Source organism: Astyanax mexicanus, chromosome 1, assembly GCF_023375975.1.
Source record: "Astyanax mexicanus isolate ESR-SI-001 chromosome 1, AstMex3_surface, whole genome shotgun sequence".
In the NCBI taxonomy this organism is placed as follows: Eukaryota; Metazoa; Chordata; class Actinopteri; order Characiformes; family Acestrorhamphidae; genus Astyanax; species Astyanax mexicanus.
Genome location: NC_064408.1, coordinates 79,195,423 through 79,216,268, shown reverse-complemented (window position 1 = coordinate 79,216,268; position 20,846 = coordinate 79,195,423). Strand labels below are relative to the sequence as shown.

General features: G+C 37.4%; 1 protein-coding gene across 9 annotated transcripts in view; it reads left to right on the top strand.

Annotated features, from left to right (window-relative positions):
• Positions 1-20,846, top strand: part of syne1a (spectrin repeat containing, nuclear envelope 1a) — a 243,527-nt gene that overhangs the window by 209,911 nt on the left and 12,770 nt on the right. For 8 of the 9 annotated variants that reach the window (XM_022663102.2, XM_022663116.2, XM_022663113.2 and 5 more), the window contains 21 exons: positions 80-229; positions 385-561; positions 1,756-1,911; positions 2,029-2,184; positions 2,293-2,463; positions 3,470-3,603; positions 3,694-3,898; positions 5,080-5,262; positions 5,768-5,914; positions 6,003-6,157; positions 6,348-6,495; positions 7,621-7,715; positions 7,817-8,048; positions 8,983-9,177; positions 10,960-11,085; positions 13,034-13,189; positions 13,961-14,119; positions 14,756-14,922; positions 18,154-18,316; positions 19,503-19,690; positions 19,912-20,062. In XM_022663102.2, the coding sequence (XP_022518823.2) occupies positions 80-229; positions 385-561; positions 1,756-1,911; positions 2,029-2,184; positions 2,293-2,463; positions 3,470-3,603; positions 3,694-3,898; positions 5,080-5,262; positions 5,768-5,914; positions 6,003-6,157; positions 6,348-6,495; positions 7,621-7,715; positions 7,817-8,048; positions 8,983-9,177; positions 10,960-11,085; positions 13,034-13,189; positions 13,961-14,119; positions 14,756-14,922; positions 18,154-18,316; positions 19,503-19,690; positions 19,912-20,062 (3,414 nt within the window). Of the gene's footprint in view, positions 1-79; positions 230-384; positions 562-1,755; positions 1,912-2,028; positions 2,185-2,292; positions 2,464-3,469; positions 3,604-3,693; positions 3,899-5,079; positions 5,263-5,767; positions 5,915-6,002; positions 6,158-6,347; positions 6,496-7,620; positions 7,716-7,816; positions 8,049-8,982; positions 9,178-10,959; positions 11,086-13,033; positions 13,190-13,960; positions 14,120-14,755; positions 14,923-16,343; positions 16,606-18,153; positions 18,317-19,502; positions 19,691-19,911; positions 20,063-20,846 lie in introns of those variants that run through there. The other variant, XM_022663121.2, reaches the window with a different exon arrangement.

Genomic DNA, 20,846 nt, shown 5'->3' with positions numbered 1-20,846 from the left:
GTCCTTAAAAATGTATTAATATCATTACCCTCTTAGTTGGAAATGAACTAACTGTGCTCATTATTTCTACACCCTACAGCTGCAGATGGAGAAGCTAGCATCTCGCCACGCAATTACAGAGCTAATGAGCTGGATTTCTCTCATGGAAAACATCATACAGGAGGACCAGAGCAAGATCATGGAGGCTGTGGGTTCAGAGGTGGTGCAGACATACATCCAAAAATACAAGGTAATTAACAAAAAAATCGAATAATGTAGTCAAAATAATATTTGAGATGTTCCTTGGTTCTATACTATAATAAAACAATCATGATAAATGGTTTTAGAGGACATAAATATTATCACTACTGTTTCCGGTTCATTTGATCTGTTTGGACTTTACAGGGATTTCGGATTGACTTGTCCTGTAAGCAGTTGACAGTGGATTTTGTGAACCAGTCAGTGCTTCAGATGAGCAGTCAGGATGTGGAAGGAAAGCGCAGTGATAAGACGGACTTTGCTGAACGGTTGGGAGCCATGAACCGGCGCTGGCAGATACTGCAGGGGCTCATTACTGAAAAGGTCAGCACTGACATCAGTTTCCTGCTAATGTACTGGAGTATTAAAGGATGTTATACATGGTCCAGCGAACATTACCGTTATGGTTTTACATTCTTAACTGATTACAGAGAGTGGATATAGCATAGTGTCACATGAGTACTGTAACATGTTTATGTGTAATGATGATTATAATTAGTTAAACTTATAACATTTTGTGATAAATGTGATGTCATTCATTCATAAGGCATTATGATTATGTGTATAATGCATTATTCATTTTATAGTTTTAATCATTAACTGTCTGTATAAATTATTATGTCAGTACAAGAAACTCCCAGCTGCATTATGCATAGTGCATTATGACTAAATAAGCTACCTACTAGAGGTGTGCCATATCATACCATGCACAATAATATCGCCACAAAAATTTCATATGATGATAAAAATTGTTTTATATTTTTTAAATATAATATATATATATATATATATATATATATATATATATATATATATATATATATATATATATATATATATATATATATATAATTTAATATTAGGATATCGCAATGTTCTTGAAAGCAGTCTATTATGGTTTAAATATGCTGCACTTTAATTTTGTGCAGATTTTTTTTGTTAAATTATTTTTATTTTAAACGAAATCAGGGTTTTGGTAAGTAACTATATACTTTTTTAGGTTTTTGAAAGATATGCAACGCTTATATCAAATAAAACATTAATATTTGTTTTGTTGCAGTAGTATGTTTATGAAATTATGGTCATTAGTCATATCGCCATTAATATGGTTATTGCAAAAATATGCTATTTGTTTTACTGCACTCATGAACTATACTTATTTTGAATATAGTAGCTTATATAGTAAAATAGTAGCTTATAGTAATGTATAATTTATTATAACAGATATTTATACACCCCAATATAGCGACAAACACAGGGCAGTAAAGCATTAATGATATATAATATTTTAATCCAGACCTATAACATAACATAAACACTATTCACAATGCATAATAAATATGTGCTATGCATTTTGTAAATATTTTTAGCCATGTTTATCATTTATAATGTGTTTCTAAAGTCTGCGCAACCTTCATAGAAATTGTAACCATTAACTTTGTAACCATTGTTTGTGCTTTTTACATTTTTCTTTATAGTTTTTTTGTATGCTAATATGGATAATCATATATGTTTCAGATCCAGCTGTTGGAAGGTCTTCTTGAGAGCTGGTTGGAATATGAAAATGGAGTGCAGGCACTAAAAACGTGGATTAGTATGCAGGAGGAAAAGACTAAGAGGAAACCAAGAATAGAGGATGTAGCGTCAGCTCAGAATGCACTGAAAGATTGTCGGGTAAACTTCAGATATCTTCTGAATCTGAACTCCAGTGACCTGTGTTATCAGTACATGCAGAATAAATGCACTTGTAGAATAGTACTTTAATAGTAATGATTTGTTCATGTTCATCAGGAGTTGGAGGAATTGTTGAAGGAGAAGGAGAAGGAGCTGGAGAAAGTGGAGGAAAAAGGACGTGTGCTCGTCCAGGACAAGAAAGGAGAAGCCTCATCGGTTGTTATGGAAACCTTGAAAGGACTTAACCAGTCTTGGATCAATTTGGACCAAATGGTGGGTTTAGATTATAGTGCAAGGTAATGAAGTGACCTATTTTAATAATCAGTAAATGTGAAGAAATATATCTCATTGTGCATGTGTGTTGTGTGTGTGTGTGTGTAGATCGGCCAGACTAAAGTGAGTTTGCGGGCGGTGCTAGAACAGTGGAGCTTGTATAAGCGGGCGTGTGAAGAAATTCATGGTTATCTGATGGAAGGCCGCTACTCCATCTCCCGCCTCCATCTCCTTACCGGCTCTCCAGAAGCTGTGCTTGTACAAGTGGAGAATCTGGAGGTACCTATTATTAGCTGTAAATCTTTACCACCAGGATCCCCTGGATGTTTTATAATGTCACAGAAGCATTATTCAGGCAGCATGCCACTACATTTCTATACATATAATACAGTGTAATATTAAGTCTCACGTCTTATTAAGACCTAAATCTATTATTTCTTATTAGGGCTTAAGTCTTTTAAGTTTTAGGTAATTTGAGAACATGAGATAATTATCTGAACTCAGAGAATCAGCAGCCAAACATAATACAAACATAGATATCAGTAACTTTACTGACCATCAGTATATTCTGAGTACTGTATTTATTCCAGAGTTAAAAATAATTATATAGGACAAAATCGAACCTTATTCTTAAATAAATAAATAACTTAAAAAAATGTTTAGAACTGCCTTAGTCGATTGCACTCTACTGAAGTATCTAATTTATTTAATTAGTTTTAATTGGATTTTGGATATTAATATTGTGCACCTCACTTCAGCTAGTAGCACAGCATTTTTTTGTTTTTATTAGTTACACAATAATTTACCAAAACATTTTTAAAAGGCCCCACAATTTTTGAGTATTGATTTTTTTTACTTACCTCTGTTGATTGGTACAGATGTGAAATGCAGGTTCACACTGCAGTTTAGTGAGCAAACTAAATGACTTTGCTATGCTCTGTTTTCTGCACTTATATGGCCTGTGTCACTTTATCCATTATACAAATTGGTTTGTAGAATGTTACCATGTCAGAGTTGCCAGTTGTTTTACCGAATTCTGCCTCTCTTTGCAGGCATGTGCGTCAAACAGCAGAATGAGCATTAACAGATAAACCTCTTTAATAAGTAGGGGTTAAACTATAGTTACAGCCGATACAGGAGTCAGAAACGTAAGCGTTTGTAAACATTGTACTGCTTAAGACACAAAAAAAAGAGTACAACAACTTCTGCAGTAGGAATTAGTGGCTCAAATGCCTCTACAAAAGTGCCTCCATCTTGTAACACTATTTTTTTTATGTTCTCCTAGAATCTCCAAGAGGAGCTGGACAGGCAGGAGAGCAGTCTGAAGAAGTTTGGCTCTCTCACTGAGCAGTTGCTGAAAGACAGTCACCCCTCTGTGGCCGACTCCCTGAACACAGCCCTCAGCGATGTCAACCACAGGTGAGCTGTTTAAAGCTGCAGCCAAAAGTCATAACTGTTTGCTGATCATCAGAATGCAGCTGAAACAGTGCTGTCTGTGTTTGCTGTCAGATGGAACACACTGCTGGAGCAGATCTCAGAACAGCTGAGGAACAGTAAGAGTCTGCTGCAGCTCTGGCAGCACTACAAGCAGCTTCATGAACACAACAGCAAAGACGTTCAGAGGCTGGAGGAGAGGGCAGAGCGCTTACTCAACAGTGCCGCCCACAGGGAGATCACAGAGGAGGAGGTGAAGACCTGGATCCGTGACTGCAGTGTAAGTCTTACTGAGCCAAAAGAGGCTATGCAAATGGCCCAGACATAGGAAAATTTTACAACTGTTAAACCCATTACACAACCATAGCAGTTATCTAATGTAACAAGAAAGCAGTGTTTAACTCACCTGTCTGCTCTGTTTACATATTGATAATGGGTTGGAACACAACATAGAAAAATTGTACTATTTTTGGTCATATATATATATATTATATTTTGGTCATAAATCAAACATATTGGGGCTGTTTGGCATACAGGAATCAAGCCTTAGAATATATTGTCTGTTCAATTGAAAATATCCATTCAAAATGCCAATAGGCTTAATCCCTGTGAGAAACCCCGAGAAGCCATATAGTGTCTAAGATAATCTTTAAACCCAATCTTTTGTTATATGTAAAATTGTAAATTCAAATTAGGACAAGGAACCAGGACTAGGTCTGTTTTTGGCAAGAACTGGCTATATGCTATATGTATCATAATACAGGGATACTAGGAGCAAAAAAAATGGATATAAAAATTTGACAAATATTCAAGTATTCATAAATAGAGATCTCTATGGGATTAATTTCCTGTTTCCTCCAACTTCAGCTAGAATGCAGCATTTGTCCAACTCCTGCCCACAGTGCAGAGACTTTGGCTATTTTTGATAAACGCAAAGCACAAATAAAAAATATAGTGTTTTATTTGGTTCGGCTATGCAGAAACTAAATAGACTCTATAAAAATACACCTACATATAGATGTATAAAGATGATTGATCAACTACAGTCACCGCAGACTATATCTGTTGCACGATTACCTTGAAATTCATGTTTTGGTAACCTGATTGGTTGCTGCAAAATTTAGAAAGCGTTTTCTTGATTTATTTTTTACAGGTAAGAGAATTATGCACAGTAATTATAGCATGATCATTATAATTTTTTTTATCAACTATTAATTTGCAATTTTTTTGTGTTTTTATGTGTATATGCTGTTCCACTTTTGCTCTCGCTGGAATGGTTACAGGACCACACCAACACAGTGAATTAAGTTCTGTGGGAATGCAGATGTCTACTCACAAACATAATAAATATAGACAAGAGGATTTGTTTAGATGTTTAGATTTAGAAAAGTGTTTTATATATATTATGTTCCATAGCTGCTGCATTGTAAATGTTTATCCATGCTTGTGTTGCTACTACAGGACTTGCTGAAAACTCATGGCTCAGTCCAGGGAACCCTGCAGCAGCTGACCGAGGTCGAAGAACAGCTGAGGCTGCAGGTCGAGCCATCAGCAATGGCCACTTTCCACACAGACTACCTGTCACTCAATCAGCGCCTAGCAACAGTTGGTCATGGACTTCACAGACAGCAGTCTTTGCTGGAAGTAAGGAGTAGTCATTTTAAGTAATAGTCTCTTAACAAGCTTTTATTATTATTGTGTGCAAGTATAAAATGTCTGATGCATGCCTTCTGTGATGCATTTATATTTATAGCCACTAGCAGATATTCTTATGAAGAGGGACTTACAGAAGTGCTTCACTGTCAGTTTAGATTATATTATCTAGTGTAAATTACTATCATGAGATATCATGAAATATATAGGTGAAACAATTATATTGTATATATATTATGTTATTGTTACATCATTAACATCCTCTTACAGTACTACACTTGAATTCAATAAGCTCTTGAAAAATCTAATTCTTTTTTTTTTTTTCAATAAAATCAGGCAGTTTTTATATGGAAACTTTATAAACCTTGTAATTGTCTCATAGTGAGAAATATTAGATATACTTGCTAGATTTTCTATTTTAAAACCAGTGCTGAGCATCATATTTTGTAATACTTTAATACTTAAATAAAGCATTCCTGTGTTTTCTCGTCACAAGGCTGGCATGAAGGACTATGAGAGCTTCACAGATGAGTTGGACTCTCTAAGCCGGTGTCCAGAGGAGGCAGAAGAGGTTCTGAAGGTGTCAGATCCAGCAGTATCAGCAGAGCTGTTCTGTCTGCAAGAACGCATGGATAAACTCAAGGTTACATCTGTCAGATTTGTTTTGTTTTTTCTGAGGATGTGATGTGTATTAGGACGCTGTGGGTAATTCTGTATGTACATTTCTATAGACCCAGATGCTGAAACTGAGCCGCCTGTCGCCTGATCTGGAGCATTTGAATGGCCTAGGGTACAGACTTCCTCTAAATGATCAGGAGATGATACGGCTCCAGAACCTGAACAGGACCTGGGCCTCGTGTTCTGCACACACCACAGAGAGGTTCAGGTATGTTCAGTACTGTATAGAGCTTATTACTCTGCAGAGGAGAGAGTAGATATTCACAGATGCTCTGTGCTGTTCTGTAACTGTGATTCTGCATGCTTTTTTATAGAGTGGTCTGGACTATTCTAAAAATATTTAGAGTTATAAAAAAATAATTGTGTGCATCTATGTTTTTGTTTCTGGGTGTCTGCAGTAAGCTGCAGGCCGCGGTGCTGCAGAGGCAGAGCTTCCTGGAGAAGTGTGAGGCGTGGCTGACCTTTCTCACACAGACAGAGGAAAAGCTGGCTGCTGAAATCTCAGGAAATTACCAGAGCTTGTTGGAGCAGCAGAGAGAGCATGAGGTACAGTGGGTTTTATTTAGTGATTACTAGAAACTGGAAGCCGTTCTGTATATGGAAGTGACATATTGTCTGACTCAGGCATTGTTGTGTCCTCCTTCAAAAGCAAAACACTCAGATGCGAAACAAACCTGTAAAACAAGCCCTTTTCAAAACTGCTAATCTTTATAACCGCATAAAATGCAACTCTGGAAAAAATAGGAGACCACTTTAAAATTTGAACTTTCTTTGATTTTACCAAAGTGGGACCTCTGGAATATAATATTATAATAATATAATTAAGAGGAAGATAGATGATCACAAGACATCAAACTAAGGTGAACTCCTTAATGTTTTGCACCAGGAGTGGCATAAAGTTATCCAAAAGCAGTGTGTAAGACTGGTGGAGGAGAACATGCCAAGATGCATGAAAACTGTGATTAAAAACCAGGGTTATCCCACCAAATATTGATTTCTGAACTCTTAAAACTTCATGAATATGAACTTGTTTTCTTTGCATTGTTTGAGGTCTGAAAGCTCTGCATCTTTTTGTTATATTAGCCATTGGTGTCCATAGTTTATAGAATAAAACAACAATGTTAATTTTACTCAAACATATACCTATGAATATCAAAATCCAAGAAACTGATTCAGAAACTGAAGTGGTCTCTTAATTTTTTTTTCCAGAGCTGTACATATGCAGCCGACTAGTGAAAACAGTGCAAAGCTAAACACACCAGCCACTATGGCAGAATGTAAAAGCGAGTTTAAAAGAGCTTAAATCTAATGCTTGACCAAAAGGCTGACCAGAGGCAAAAGCTAATTGTACCAAAGGGCATTGTTGCGAAGTGCAGAAGCCTATTGAGTAGCTAAAAAAAGCCTAAAAGCTCAAACCAGGCCAACCAAAAAGCTAGGCTAAGGGTGAAAAACTTACTTTAGAACGAACATAGAAGGCAGAACCGCCCACTTTGTCAAGTGGCACTAAAGTTATGTGTGACATGATCGCGATAATATTTCCCTTTTCCCCTTTAACTCTTCACAGACATGGGCTTTTTATTTTCATGTTAGTTTCAGCTGATTGTGTCCCTTAAAAAATAATTGCTGTTGTTATTATGTTTAATTGTCTTCCGTTTCTTTGTTTTACTCCAGCTGTTCCAGGCAGAGATGTTCAGTCGGCAGCAGATTCTTTATTCCATTATCAGTGACGGCCATCAGCTGCTAAATCAGGGGCAAGTGGAAGACAGGTTAGTTAAGGGTGTCTGATTGAACCCTCAGCACTTTGATGTTTTATTTAAAAGCACTTTTACTGAGTGTATCTGTATCTGTATCTTGTGTGGTTCTGTAGAGATGACTTTGGGCTGAAATTGGCATTGCTGAGTAACCAGTGGCAGGGAGTGGTGCGACGAGCTCAGCAGAGACGGGGTATAATTGACGGTTTGGTGTGTCAGTGGCAGCGCTACACTGAGCTGGCGGAGAAGCTTAGGCACTGGCTGAAGGAGGTTCAGGAGCCTGAAGAGCAGCAGGAGGGAGGAACTGTGACTCTGCAGCAGGCTAGAGGAATACTCGACCACATACAGGTAAAGATCTGTCTCATCACCTGACTCATATTCACATCAGTGAACACACTGGGGGAGAGAGATCTACTGCACATTCAAGGTTGTCAGTCTAAGCACCAAGTGCACAGTATCAGTATTTTATCCTCAGTATTATTGGTGGACAATATGACTGTTTTTTTCGCTGTTACATTACATCACAGTATGCTTTCTGTCCATATCACTGGTATTGTTAGTATGTAAAGAACATTTGCATTAAAGCTGATTTGTTGAGGGAGAAATATGTATCCAGTAATACTGGAGTTAGAATGAGACCCTGTAGCATATATATCCCTGTAGGATATATATAAAAATGTATTCATTTATCAATATAAGGCACACTGGATTATAAGGCGCACTATCAATAGATGTCTATTTTCTGGTCTATTTTCATACACAGGGCACACCTGATTATAAAAAGCATTTTAAGTGCCACAGGGGTGTCGCCATGTTTCCCTTCTAAATTCAGCAGGTCTCGCCCTGTAAAACTAAGCTAAGTTAAGTAAACAAAACTGTAATTCTTAAAACAACTTTTTTAGACGAGTCGAAAAAGTCAAACCTGCACTGGATGTTAATTTTTCTCCTAAAAACTGTTTATTTGGGTGAGTAATACACTTCCGTTTATTTACAGTAAGCATAGATTTAAAGATTTCCTCAAAGGCTGAAGCATTAGCATTAACGGCTAATGTCGCTTAACTGCCATCTGACAACGCTACACTGAGAAACACATTTGTTACAAAATGCACAGATGACCAAAAAATGACACAATGCCAAAATAGAACAAATAAAACAATACATACAAATTTTGCATTTGAAAAAAGCCAGAATTAAGTACTGCTATAGACGTGCACCTTTTTTTTTGGTACACAATGGTAGACAATCTCAGTAGTAGTTAATTCCCATAATTTTGTCCCTCTAGCTGAAGGAACGGGTGCTGCAGAGGCAGCAGGGCAGCTATGTCCTGGCAGTGGAGGCAGGAAGGCAACTGCTTCTGTCTGCTGATGCTCGTGCTGAAGCCCTGCTGCAGTCTGAGCTCACAGACCTGCAGGAACGCTGGAGGAGCACCAGCATCCGTCTGGATGAGAGGAAAAAAGAGCTTCTCTCCCTGTTAAAGGTAACCCAATATTAGCTGTATATCACTGGATTGTGTCAGCAGTGTTGATATAGATTTTTTTTTATGAATGAATGTGGATGTTTGTAGACTATGCAGTTAGTTAGTTGAGGTTGGTGCCTGAAGTACAGATGCAGAAAAACAGGAAAGTTCATAAATCAGTTTCACAGAATGCTGTTAGTCGACACTGTCATTTGACCAACTTGCAAAAGGGCAAAAACCTAGGACTATTTACCACAGTGTGTAGTGTCCCACAGTGAAAGGCATATTAGTGTGAAGGGGTGACCACTGATTTACACAAGTATTAACCGTTTAGTTTCCTATCAGACTGATAAAAGTAGGGAACAAAAAACTGTTTAAGCCAAAACCACTCTACGTTCTTATTGAGAGGCAAGGTCCTAAGAGCAGGGGTGATTTTACTGTTCAGTTTTTATTATGAAAACTTGTCTTATGATGAACCTTAAATGAATACCAGCATATAATTTCAGATCATAGCATCTGTTGCTACGTTAATCCCTGTTAGAAAGCCTCTAGCAAATTACACTATTTGGAAAAAAGCCTTGGGACAACTACATTAGCTTTTATAAAAAGACATGTTTTAAATACATAGTAATTAATACAGAGTTGGGCCTTTCTTTGCAGCTTTAACAGCAGTTGTGAAAACTGCAGGTATTGCATTGGTGATTTTATTTTTTTTTTTTTACTTGTTTGCTTATTGAAACTAGTCCACTAATAAAAGTGAATAGTCTTGTGACCCCTCAAATCCAATCCTAACATTAACTTAATTATATTTAGAATTTTTTTGTGTGGTTGTTTTGCTGGAAATTTCTGTTGTGTTGACCTGAGGGCATATCGGTTCTGATAATAAAATTGTATGAGTTGTATGGTTGTGAAGACAGAACGATAGAGTGAGAGAGTAGATGACAGTGAAAGAGAAAGTTGCAGTGCTATAGAGTGTGACAGTGTGAGGGAGGATTTCTGTGGTGAGAGAGAGAGAGAGAGATGGAGAGGGAGAGGATGAGTGGGTGTGGGAAGCTATCCAGTAGTGTGAAAGGGGAGGGAGATGCTGCATGTTGGAGGATATTCGGAGGAAGAGAAGAATTTGACTGGGAATGAGGGCAGGAAAGATGGCTCTGCTTTTCCTCGTCCTCCACCTTCCTTTCTCTTTTTCTCCAAATCCTTCCTCACACCTTTTGGATGACATGATAGAAGAAGGTATCATCTAGACTGCTGTGTGTATGTGATGTGCATGTCAATTCTGGTCTTTCTCTCTTTCTCTCCCTCTCTTATGTGTTTACTTACGATGGCCTTGGTCTGGCTGTGCCTGCATAGAGCCTGTGCGTTTTTGGTTGTATTCGGTTCCTGTGTTCAGTTCAGATCTGCTCTTTGTGAATTTCTACTCGGGTCATGTAAACACAAATATTACATGTAATTTTGCATGACTTAATGAGAAGGTCTTACTCTGGCAGTGAGCTGTTTTTAGCTGTTAGCCTGCAGTTTGGTCTCTAGGTTTTCTGTGACACTGGAGACAAAGTCAGATATTGCGAGAGCTCTCAAGGGAATCTGTGTTGGAGCTTGAACTGTTGCTAAATAGCATGAAGCACCACCATGGACCCATAAAAGTGAGGAGTTTGTAAAGGGTCTTGCAGCATTGAAGCTTGAGCTCAGACAACAGAAAGATTTGAAAGATCTGTGGGGTTTAATTTGTTGCCTTATTTTTCATCTTTAATTTTTTTCCTGAGCCTTCTACGTATTTTGTGTGTGTGTGTGTGTGTGTGAGTGTAGGACTGGGAGCACTGTGAGAAAGGAATTGCTGCGTCACATGAGAAGCTCAGGGCATTCAAGAGAAAGCTCTCTCTGGCCTTACCTGATCACCATGAGGAGCTGCACAACGAGCAGATCCGCTGCAAGGTAAACAACTGCATGTTTACACTGATTTTTACTAATTTATTAATGTTGTGCTGTTTATTTTTTATTATTATAGCTCTCTGCTAGTTAGCTCTAATGTTTTTGAGATTCTCTTTAGTATCTCCTTCTTCATGTAGGACACATTTTCCTACATGACTGCAGATATGTGGTGTTTACAGCAGGCATGCCTCACTAAGTATATTAGTGCGTGTGTGTGTGCTTGTGTTGGTGCAGAGAGAGTGTTTGTAATGTCCTTACGCTCTGATTCTTTTTCCCTCCGCGGGGAAGAGCTAATGTTTCCTGCATGGTGTTGCAGCGGTGAGGGATGCAGCAGGCTGTGGTCAGCTACAGAACAGACAGGAGAGGCTGTGAGCTCTGACTCATCCTGAGAGAAAGAACTGATAACAAGATGCATTTTAGAACATGGCTCTTGGCATTAGAGAGCACTGTTCTGTTGTATTACAAATAGTATAGCATAGTGTATGATGAGTCATGTAAATGTACTAAAATAGGTCCTTACAGTGTATGAAATAAACATTTTCTAGATCAAGAAACAAAAACACTGTTGGATTGTTAAAATAAATAAAGCAGCCATGTTATCTTTATGTCCATTTTTATAGCTAACAATGTCTTAACAGTGGAAGAAAGCACATTCGCTAGATATAATCTATAAATATATATTTTTAAAATACATATTTTAGTTTTGTCCCTGGGTTTCACTTATTCTTGTTACCGTAAAACATTACCCCATCTGAAACATTATACAAGTCACATCTACAACAGGAAGTTCTTCTGAAGATCATGGGAAGACCAAAATGAAGTTCCCTCATTAGTTTTTCTGTATATTTAATCTTACTGTTACTATGACTGAGAAGGTCAATCTCAACACTCATTCCTGTAACCTACATTAATTCTTACATCTTATTTGTTTATGTTTAAAATACACATTTTGGGAAAATCACCAGTATGTGCTCAGTGTCCTCATGTTTTTAGCATAGCCACCATTTAGCTATTTTTCATGGTTTTACTAATTCCATATTAAAAACTTTTCGTTCCAGTAACAGGAATGAGTGCCAGTAACAGGAGTGATTTTTTTTTGTGATAAATATAATTTATTTGAACATGCAGTTAACCTTTTCTTAAAAATAAGGACTTTCTAGAGAGAAAATCAGAGGAATTAGTGATCTTTTTTATACATGCTTTTTAAATGTCACATGAGTTTTGGTAGCAGGACTGAGAAAAATTTAACCATCTTCGGCTTAGAAACCTTGTAAAAAATTAAGTAAAGCTTAACCAGTACATGTTTTGAATAGTTAAAAACAAATGTTATTAGATTCAGGGTTAATTAAAAGATAACAAAATTTGTTTCATTTGCAAGAATACAACAATCAAATGGCACCCATTCGGTGGAATGGCCCAAATATATTTAAAATATTATTTAATCACTTACTGAACTTTATCCGCTATTGAATGGGCACTTTCGCACAGAAACTTGTATCTCCAATTTTTTTGCTTCTAAAAACCCTACTTTTATTACAATGGAAATGTTTTATTCCCATTTTGAAGCATTTGCATTGATTCATTAATTAAAAAAACAGGTTCAAAATATTAAAGTAAATATGGGCAAAAATATGTTTTATTGCATAGAGTACCTAAACTAGACCAGGCTAAAAATGTGGCCTAATGTTTATGTATTTAAACTATTTCAAATTAAAGTTATGAGCCTGAATGATTTAAAAGTACCGGTACTAATAGTATTGGATGGTTATTAAATGTGATTGCAAATTGCAATCTGTAACATCGCATACGCATGTCATTTCTAAAACATGTAGGTCAGGTCATGTCACATGGATATGGGTGTTCTCATATATTGTGTTTTACTGAGTAAAGAACAGATTTAGTTTCTTCATAGTTAATGATGGTGTGATGTTGTGTTTGTGTGTGTGAGCAGGAGTTAGAGGGCAGTACAGAAGGCTGGACTGATGATGTGACCGGCCTGTGTGTGCTCAGAGATGCTCTCTCCAGCAACCTGAGCTCTGATGATCTTACAGTTCTACAGGAGAGACTGGAACTGCTGCAGAGACAGTGGGAGGAGACATGCCACCAGGTACACACACACACACACATCAGTGCCTTACAACAACATTGTTGTAAGTTTTCTGCATTAAATCCACAGTGATTTAATGGAACAACCACTGGACCAGTTTGGTTCAGTGGGAAAAATAATTTTCCATTTATCAACTATGTAATTACTTTACACTGTACTACAGTTTGTCACATGATTTTAAGTCTACATTACAAGATACACAATCTACAATAGACCACACTTACTCAGAAGCAAATGTCAAAATTGTTTAAATATATCTCAATGAACAAATGACTACATCCTCTCAAACACACACACATACACAAACAGGCCCTGCTCAACACATAACAGTCTCAACACTTTTGTTCCTTAAGCATCATCTTCACACATTCCTCATCCAGCTGTCTGCTGTAGAGTCCCTGTATCTACTGCAGGGTTTCTCCAGCCACAGGCCTGTCAGCTGCTCACTTGTTCACTTTTTATGACATAAGGGGGGGGTGGCTTTTTGTGTAATGCATGAAAGTGTTCTTAAGGTTAAATGCTTTAAAAATATATAAATTATTGTCAGTGTTTCATTTCTTTAGTAAAATATAAATGTATAATTCATGTATTGAATATTTGTTTTGATGCTGCAAAAATTATATATTTCATACTCTTTAATTTATAAGAACTTTTTTCTAACGTGAATTTATAATTTGGGGATATAGAAGAATTATCTGTACTATCTATTAGTTTTGTAGTTTACATGGAAATCTCTCTGCTCACCACAGATTTGTTTGTGTTTGTGTGTAGCTGGCTCTGCGTAGGCAGCAGGTGAGTGAGAAGCTAAACGAGTGGGCTGTGTTCAATGAGAAGAATAAGGAGCTGTGTGAGTGGCTCACACACATGGAGAGCAAAGTCTCCCAGAATGGAGACATCACCATCGAGGAGATGATCGAGAAACTCAGAAAGGTGAACTGTCCCTCTTGTATTAACGTCACACTGAGTTACCATGTCGATGCCTGTTAGCTGAACCTGTTCTCTGGCTGATGTTGGCTGGATATTTACGGCTTTTCCTACAACTGGAGTGCTTTTATATTGAGCACTTCAAATTGTCTTCTGAGTGCATATTGATTGTGGTGTTGAGTATCTTGCAACCTGAGGACAGATACACACAAAGTAGGAGGCAGGGTTTAATGGCACATCACTTATAAGTGAGTCAGTTAATTGATTTAACCTGACAAAAAATTATAATTTATTATCCAGAGTGATCATTAAAAATTAATAATAGCTAATGTTTTTACACTTAATGTTTAAGGTATTTTGAGCTAGATTTAGCTTCGGATAGAACTACAGGAGATGACAGCAGTACGGAGTGATCTCTTTCTCTCTTTCTGTCTTTTGGTGTTTCTCATAGTTTATGAACTGTACTAAGGGAAGCCAAAGTAAAAAAAAAAAAAAAAAAAGATTAAAATAATTTATAAATAATTTCTATTTGCCATAATATTACATCAAAACACTAATTTATTATCCCAAAACTGCCTTAATCAGATGTTGATATAAAATAATACTAAAAAAAAGCTGTGCGACTGTGTGTGTGTGAATCAGGACTATCAGGAGGAGATTTCTGTGGCCGAGGAGAATAAGCAGCAGCTGGAGCAGATGGGGGAGAGACTGGCCCGGTCCAGCCATGAGAGCAAGGCTGCAGAGATCCAGTACAAACTCAGCAAAGTCAACGAGCGCTGGCAGCACCTGCTCGACCTCATCGCAGCCAGGTGAGTCCAGCACCTTTTAGAACCACAACTAGAGAACCATCTTGCTCATAGGAACTGTTTTTTTCTACTTTTTTGTTTTGTTTTGTTTATGCCTGTTGCTTTTTGAAGTATAAGTATTTAACTAATGAAAGCTGCTTATAGTCTCACATGACACATCGATGCAGGGTTGCCAGGTCCATTTAAAAATATCCTCTCCAAAGTGACATGAAAACCCACCCTTTCTTGGATTACCAGAAAGGGTCCTACAACAGTAAATGCAGTGCTAGGTCCAGCAGTGACCTTGCAGATTATATATTATATAGTATTGCTTTAAAAAAAGGAACACAATCACATGCAACATAAATATCACAACGATTCTCATGTGCCTGAGAAGCTGCTGCTTTCCATCTTCTTAAAATAGTTTGCAGGAAGAATAAAGGGATGTTACAAGAAGGAGGAGGAGTGGGCAGAGTTACAAAATCATACAGTGATCCTTCCCTGTTTTGTTCCTCTTATTGTGTGAAAGGAAGGAAATCATTATCATATAGCTGTCTAAATATTTGCTAAGAGATTTTTTTAAAACCCGTTTAACACAACTAATTTATTGCTCTTTTAAGACAGTGTCTTCGCAAATTCAGAAGAGTACACAATCAAAATGAGCTCTCATGAGAAATTTGGCTCTATTTTTTTTAACTCATTAAAGTAATTAAAATATTTTTTTACTTTTTAAAGGCCCCATAAATCTTTATACATTTTTGAACACATTGTTTTATCTAAAATCTTAAAATCGTGAAGGTACTTATTTCACCATTCATCAAAACCTCTTAAACTAGGATATGCTGAAAATGTTATGCCACCCAAATTCTACCCATAACAGTCCACATATATGGAGGGAATGTGTAATGAGAACTGTAAAGGCATATTATTAAAAAGACACTAGCGGTGGCTTCTAGTGGATTTAATTAACATACTGCTGCTAATTCGTAGAGATTGAACATTTAGGTTGGGTTCAAGTCAACATCTTCTCCTCCATGCTCTACCAAACAGTTGAGAAGTTAGAAGTGAGGAGTTAAAAGGGTTAACTGTAAACATAATATCAACAGGTGTCTGCAAACATTTGGCTTCACAGAGTATCTATTTCCCCAAGAAGTACACCAAAGGAGCTTAGTGTTTTTAAGAATTTTATTATAGTTGCTTAAAAATTTCTAAAATGAAAGCAATGTTAAAAGATAAGCAATGATTAAAGTAAAGGGACCTACTGTGTGTTCCAAATAAACACATACACAGACTATCCTACACACAGTCACGTTCGCTGACACACTGCTGTTACAGTGCTCCTGCCAGCATGTGCTAATGACTGTAGTTTTATTTTAGCTACAGCAGGACTTGTCACTCTCAGCCACAGCTCGCTGCTACATGCCTTCTCTGGAGCAGTTGTCTATCACATACCACACACACACACACACACACACACACAGACACACAGACACACAAACACACAGCTGTAGGGGTAGAGAAAGTCAGGACAGGCCACCATTCAGACGAAAGTGACGTTGGAGAAGAGTGGAAGAGTTTGTTTTTCTGAAACGTCTGGTTGGGAACAGCAAGGCTTATCCCCATGGTGCTGGACCTGGGCTCTGATAGCATGGCACAATGCCCAAGCCAAGATTCGGACTTACCAGAATGCGACTGTGACGTGACCAGGCAGGACTCTTTTTTTACACTCTCTCTTTTTTTACAAGACATCTATGTTTTATTACATTTTATGCTTAATTGCACAAATAATGATGCATTTAATGGTGTTGTATTGTATTTTTAGTTAATGATGTTGAGCTGAAGCTGACTAGTTTAGTTTCATCTTGGGAGTATTGTCTGCAAACTATGATTTATTAATTCACCAGGTTACATGAAGGAGAAAGTGCAAAGACCCCCTTTTTGTATCTCTAGTTTCTGTTGAAAAAAAAACCTTTAAAATACCCATGTTAAGGTTTCCAGTTCCAAACCTGTATTTTACCAAAGAATTAAACAGCATGTTTTTGTTACAGTGCTTTTAAAACTGCCCACTTTTCTGATTGGTTGCCTTGTATTGTTCCTAATTTAAAAAGCTGTGCAGGCAGAAAGAGTTTGGATGAATATGAGGATAAACTGTACACATATGCTAGTTTTTATTACATCACAAACACAAGGATTACCAAATGACCTTTTGGATATTCAGTTCTGTTTATTTCCAATTTATTTCCATTCATTTCTGTACATGGATTATATGAATGGGGGTAATTTCTATGTTTTAAATCTATAGCAGTTTTACATGCTACATCAATTTAAAAAGTGTATGAAATGACAAATTTCACAAGGCTCAATTAGAATTACTTGAATGGATATCTCAGAACACTCTGGGCTTTTAAGAAAGATGAACTCTAAAGACAAATAGCCACCCATGCTTTATTTAGCTGTCTTCAGCTGCTGTGGCTGCTGGTTTGATATTGCATTGGGCAATCCTTCAGGAATGTGGTTTTGACCACAGCCGCAGTCCCTGTGTTATTTCCCCTGTGCTTGCCAAGACCCCATGAGGGTCCTTTATCTTTAGATGTCAACCTTTATCTTAGTTTCCCCTGCTTGCTCTGAAGTGTTACAACAAATTGTAATGTTGCCTTTTCATACTCAAAATCAAATCTTGACTGTTCGTTTTGCAACTATAACAAAAGATAGGAATTTGATATGAGTTGTGTGTCTGATAAGATTAAAGGGGTTATGTAGGAATGCGTAGCACACATGAGGCTATATTCTTAGGTCATGTGTTTATATTTTTCACACCACATTCCCAGAGCGCTCATTACTGCTGTGGGTTCATGTTTCAATCTACTTTTTAAACAATATTGTTTTTGCATATTGTGTTTTAAACCTATATAACTAGTAGAATGAAGTACTTATACAGTGTAGTAAAGCAGACAGTTGTGGACAGAAAGGACAGAAAAATAATATCTGGAGAACGCTCAGAAGACAGTAGTGTACAGTACTATTATATATCATCAGTGTCAAACAAAACCTTCTGTCTGCATTACTTTACAGTCTGTTGACCCAAAACAAAAAATTATTTGATGATCCTTAACTTTCTAACCCTGTGCGCTCACATTAAATGGATAAGCTATCTACAGTGCATCATATTATAGTAATGCAAGATTGTACAGCAGATTAGGTCTCTACCCCTCGACAGTGCCATCATATATTCTCTCTCTATCTCTCTCTCTGTAGGGTGAAGAAGCTGAGGGAGACCCTGGTGGCTGTGCAGCAGTTGGATAAAAACATGAGCAGTCTGCGCTCATGGCTGGCTCACATCGAGACTGAGCTCTCTCGACCCATAGTGTACGAGACCTGCGACACGAACGAGATCCAGAAGAAACTCAACCAGCAGCAGGTAATAGATGTAGCTAAACATCCGAGAGCTACAACAAAAGTTCACAATGGCAGGCAACACATATCTTTTGTCACCCCTCGTTTATCTCTTGAGGGTGTTTTTTTGTTTGGGGCGTGGGCGTTTATCAGCTTGCCCAGTTAGCATGCTAGCAAGTTACCTGTGGAGCTGTCAACTTCTTTTTTTCAAGCTTTATTTTCTTCAGACTGCCCCTGTATTTGTACAGAACTGCATTACATAAAATGGAAAGAGCAGAACCAGTTAAAAGCAGTTATAAACCTCTCTGTCATGTTCAGAAGCACACTGCTGGGGATATACACAAATTAGGAATCAAAATTCAGTCTCCTGTGTCTGTGAATGGTCCTAAGAATTTGTTCAGCCAATCAGTGTAAAATGCTTCACTTCATTTCACCACATCATAATCATTAGCATAAAGTTGAGACAATTTCAGCTCTGTTACCAGCTGTTTGTTGCCAGGTGTTTGTTGCCATGTTGTGGCTACAAATCGCGTCCTCCCATAGGAAATGAATGGTCACTCTGTTGCGTCCCAGTGTGAACACATGTTTAGGGTTCTAAAGGAAACACATTTAATCTTGGTTATCACTGCTCATATAACTACGCCGTTTTTCTTGTTATACCAATAAAACACTAAAGGGAAACCCCCATGTATAAGCATGCTACATTGAAGTGGCACGTGTCCTGGCCTGGATACAGCGTGAAATTTAATATAGACAGCGGCAGCTTTTATCACCTTTAATTTTAGGATTCCAGTCTTTACTGTGTGAATAACAAAGTAAAATGTTTGAACTTAACTGATTAGATGAATGCTCATCAAAAAATTTAACTGAAAGACTTAAATTAATTCATTAACTTGCTTAATAATAAATAAGAAATAAAAATAAGCCACATCCGTAATCATTTTAATTATATTAAATTAATGATCTACTATTATCCAGCTATTATCTATTTTTTAGATCTAGTTTTATTAAACTTGGATCCATTACAAGGTCAGTATTTCTGATTGTAGTGATTTAAAATGTTATTTTATGGAGTTCATGATCACTTTCAATGTTGAGAAGTATGTGTTGTAATACGATATGTATGTGGTTCAACATTAGTCAGGTTCTGCTATTTATAAAATTTTATGTCCGAGAAATATAGTTCACTGATTTTTTGTTTTTGGCTGCAGGATATGCAGAGGGACATTGAGAAGCACAGCACTGGTGTGGCATCTGTGTTAAACCTGTGTGAGGTTCTACTACACGACTGTGATGCCTGTGCCACAGAGACAGAGTGTGACTCCATCCAGCAGGCCACACGAGGCCTGGACCGCCGCTGGAGGAACATCTGCGCTGTGGCCATGGAGAGGAGGCTCAAGTAAGTGGGTAGTGTATATAGTAAACTCCAGGGATGCACAAATGTGATCATGCATCAGGCAATTGATTACAAATGCCATGATGTATAAACCCTTGATTTTCTGTCATCGTACTCAGAACAATCAAATCAGATTGCTGCAAGGTCAGAGATTTGCCTCTATAGTAAACGCCAAATGGATAATCCTGCATGACTAAAAGAATGTTATTTTTTACTTTTTAAAGAATTGAGGAGACATGGAGATTGTGGCAGAAGTTCCTGGATGATTATTCCCGCTTTGAAGACTGGCTGAAGGCATCCGAGAGGACAGCAGCTCTGCCCAACTCTTCAGGCGTTCTCTACACCATTGCCAAAGAGGAGCTCAAGAAGTTTGAGGTAACAGATAAAATAATATAAGATAAGATAATCCTTTATTAGTCCCACAGTGGAGAACGTCACAGTATTACAGCAACAAAGTGATAGCAAATCACTCAGTACAAAAAAGAGAAAAGATAAAATAAACAGTACAATATATACAATATAAATAATGAAAAATAAAGAACTCTTAAGACTGTATTTACAAATAATTGCACATTGCCTCTTAGTTGCACAGGGTTAATGGAAAAATATTTTTCATTATGTTACACCAAAAATCTATTTTCTGTAAGTGTGTAGCATTTAAGTGTGTGTTGTCCACTGTGTATATGTGGTCAGCTGGTAGCAGTGTGGGGGGGATTAAAAGCGACAGTGTGTCTCAGATGTAGTCGAGTGAATGCTGACACAGTCACATGTAAACACTAGGTAGCTGTTTCCTGAGTTTTATTGGTGAATTTGATTTAGAATAGCTGCAGCTGCAGCAGCAGCGCAAAATACAAACTCATTCTTAGTATTTTTTGGCGTCCAGAAGACAAACCAATCTTTAGAAAGGACCGAACACCAATTTCACCTGCGTTCATTTTACCAGCATTTAACATCTGTGTTTCACAGTTGTATTAGTTAGATGTGTAAGAATTTAACATGAAGTGATTTTCTTATTAACAAATATACACAAGTTCTACTCGGTAATAAAGAGTACAGTGCTTTTTGTTGTGTTATTAAAGTCTGCTGACTCTTTGTGGATGTAAAGACTGCTATAGTCAAGGACAGTGAGAGAGAGACACAGAGTGAGTGAGCACTTCTG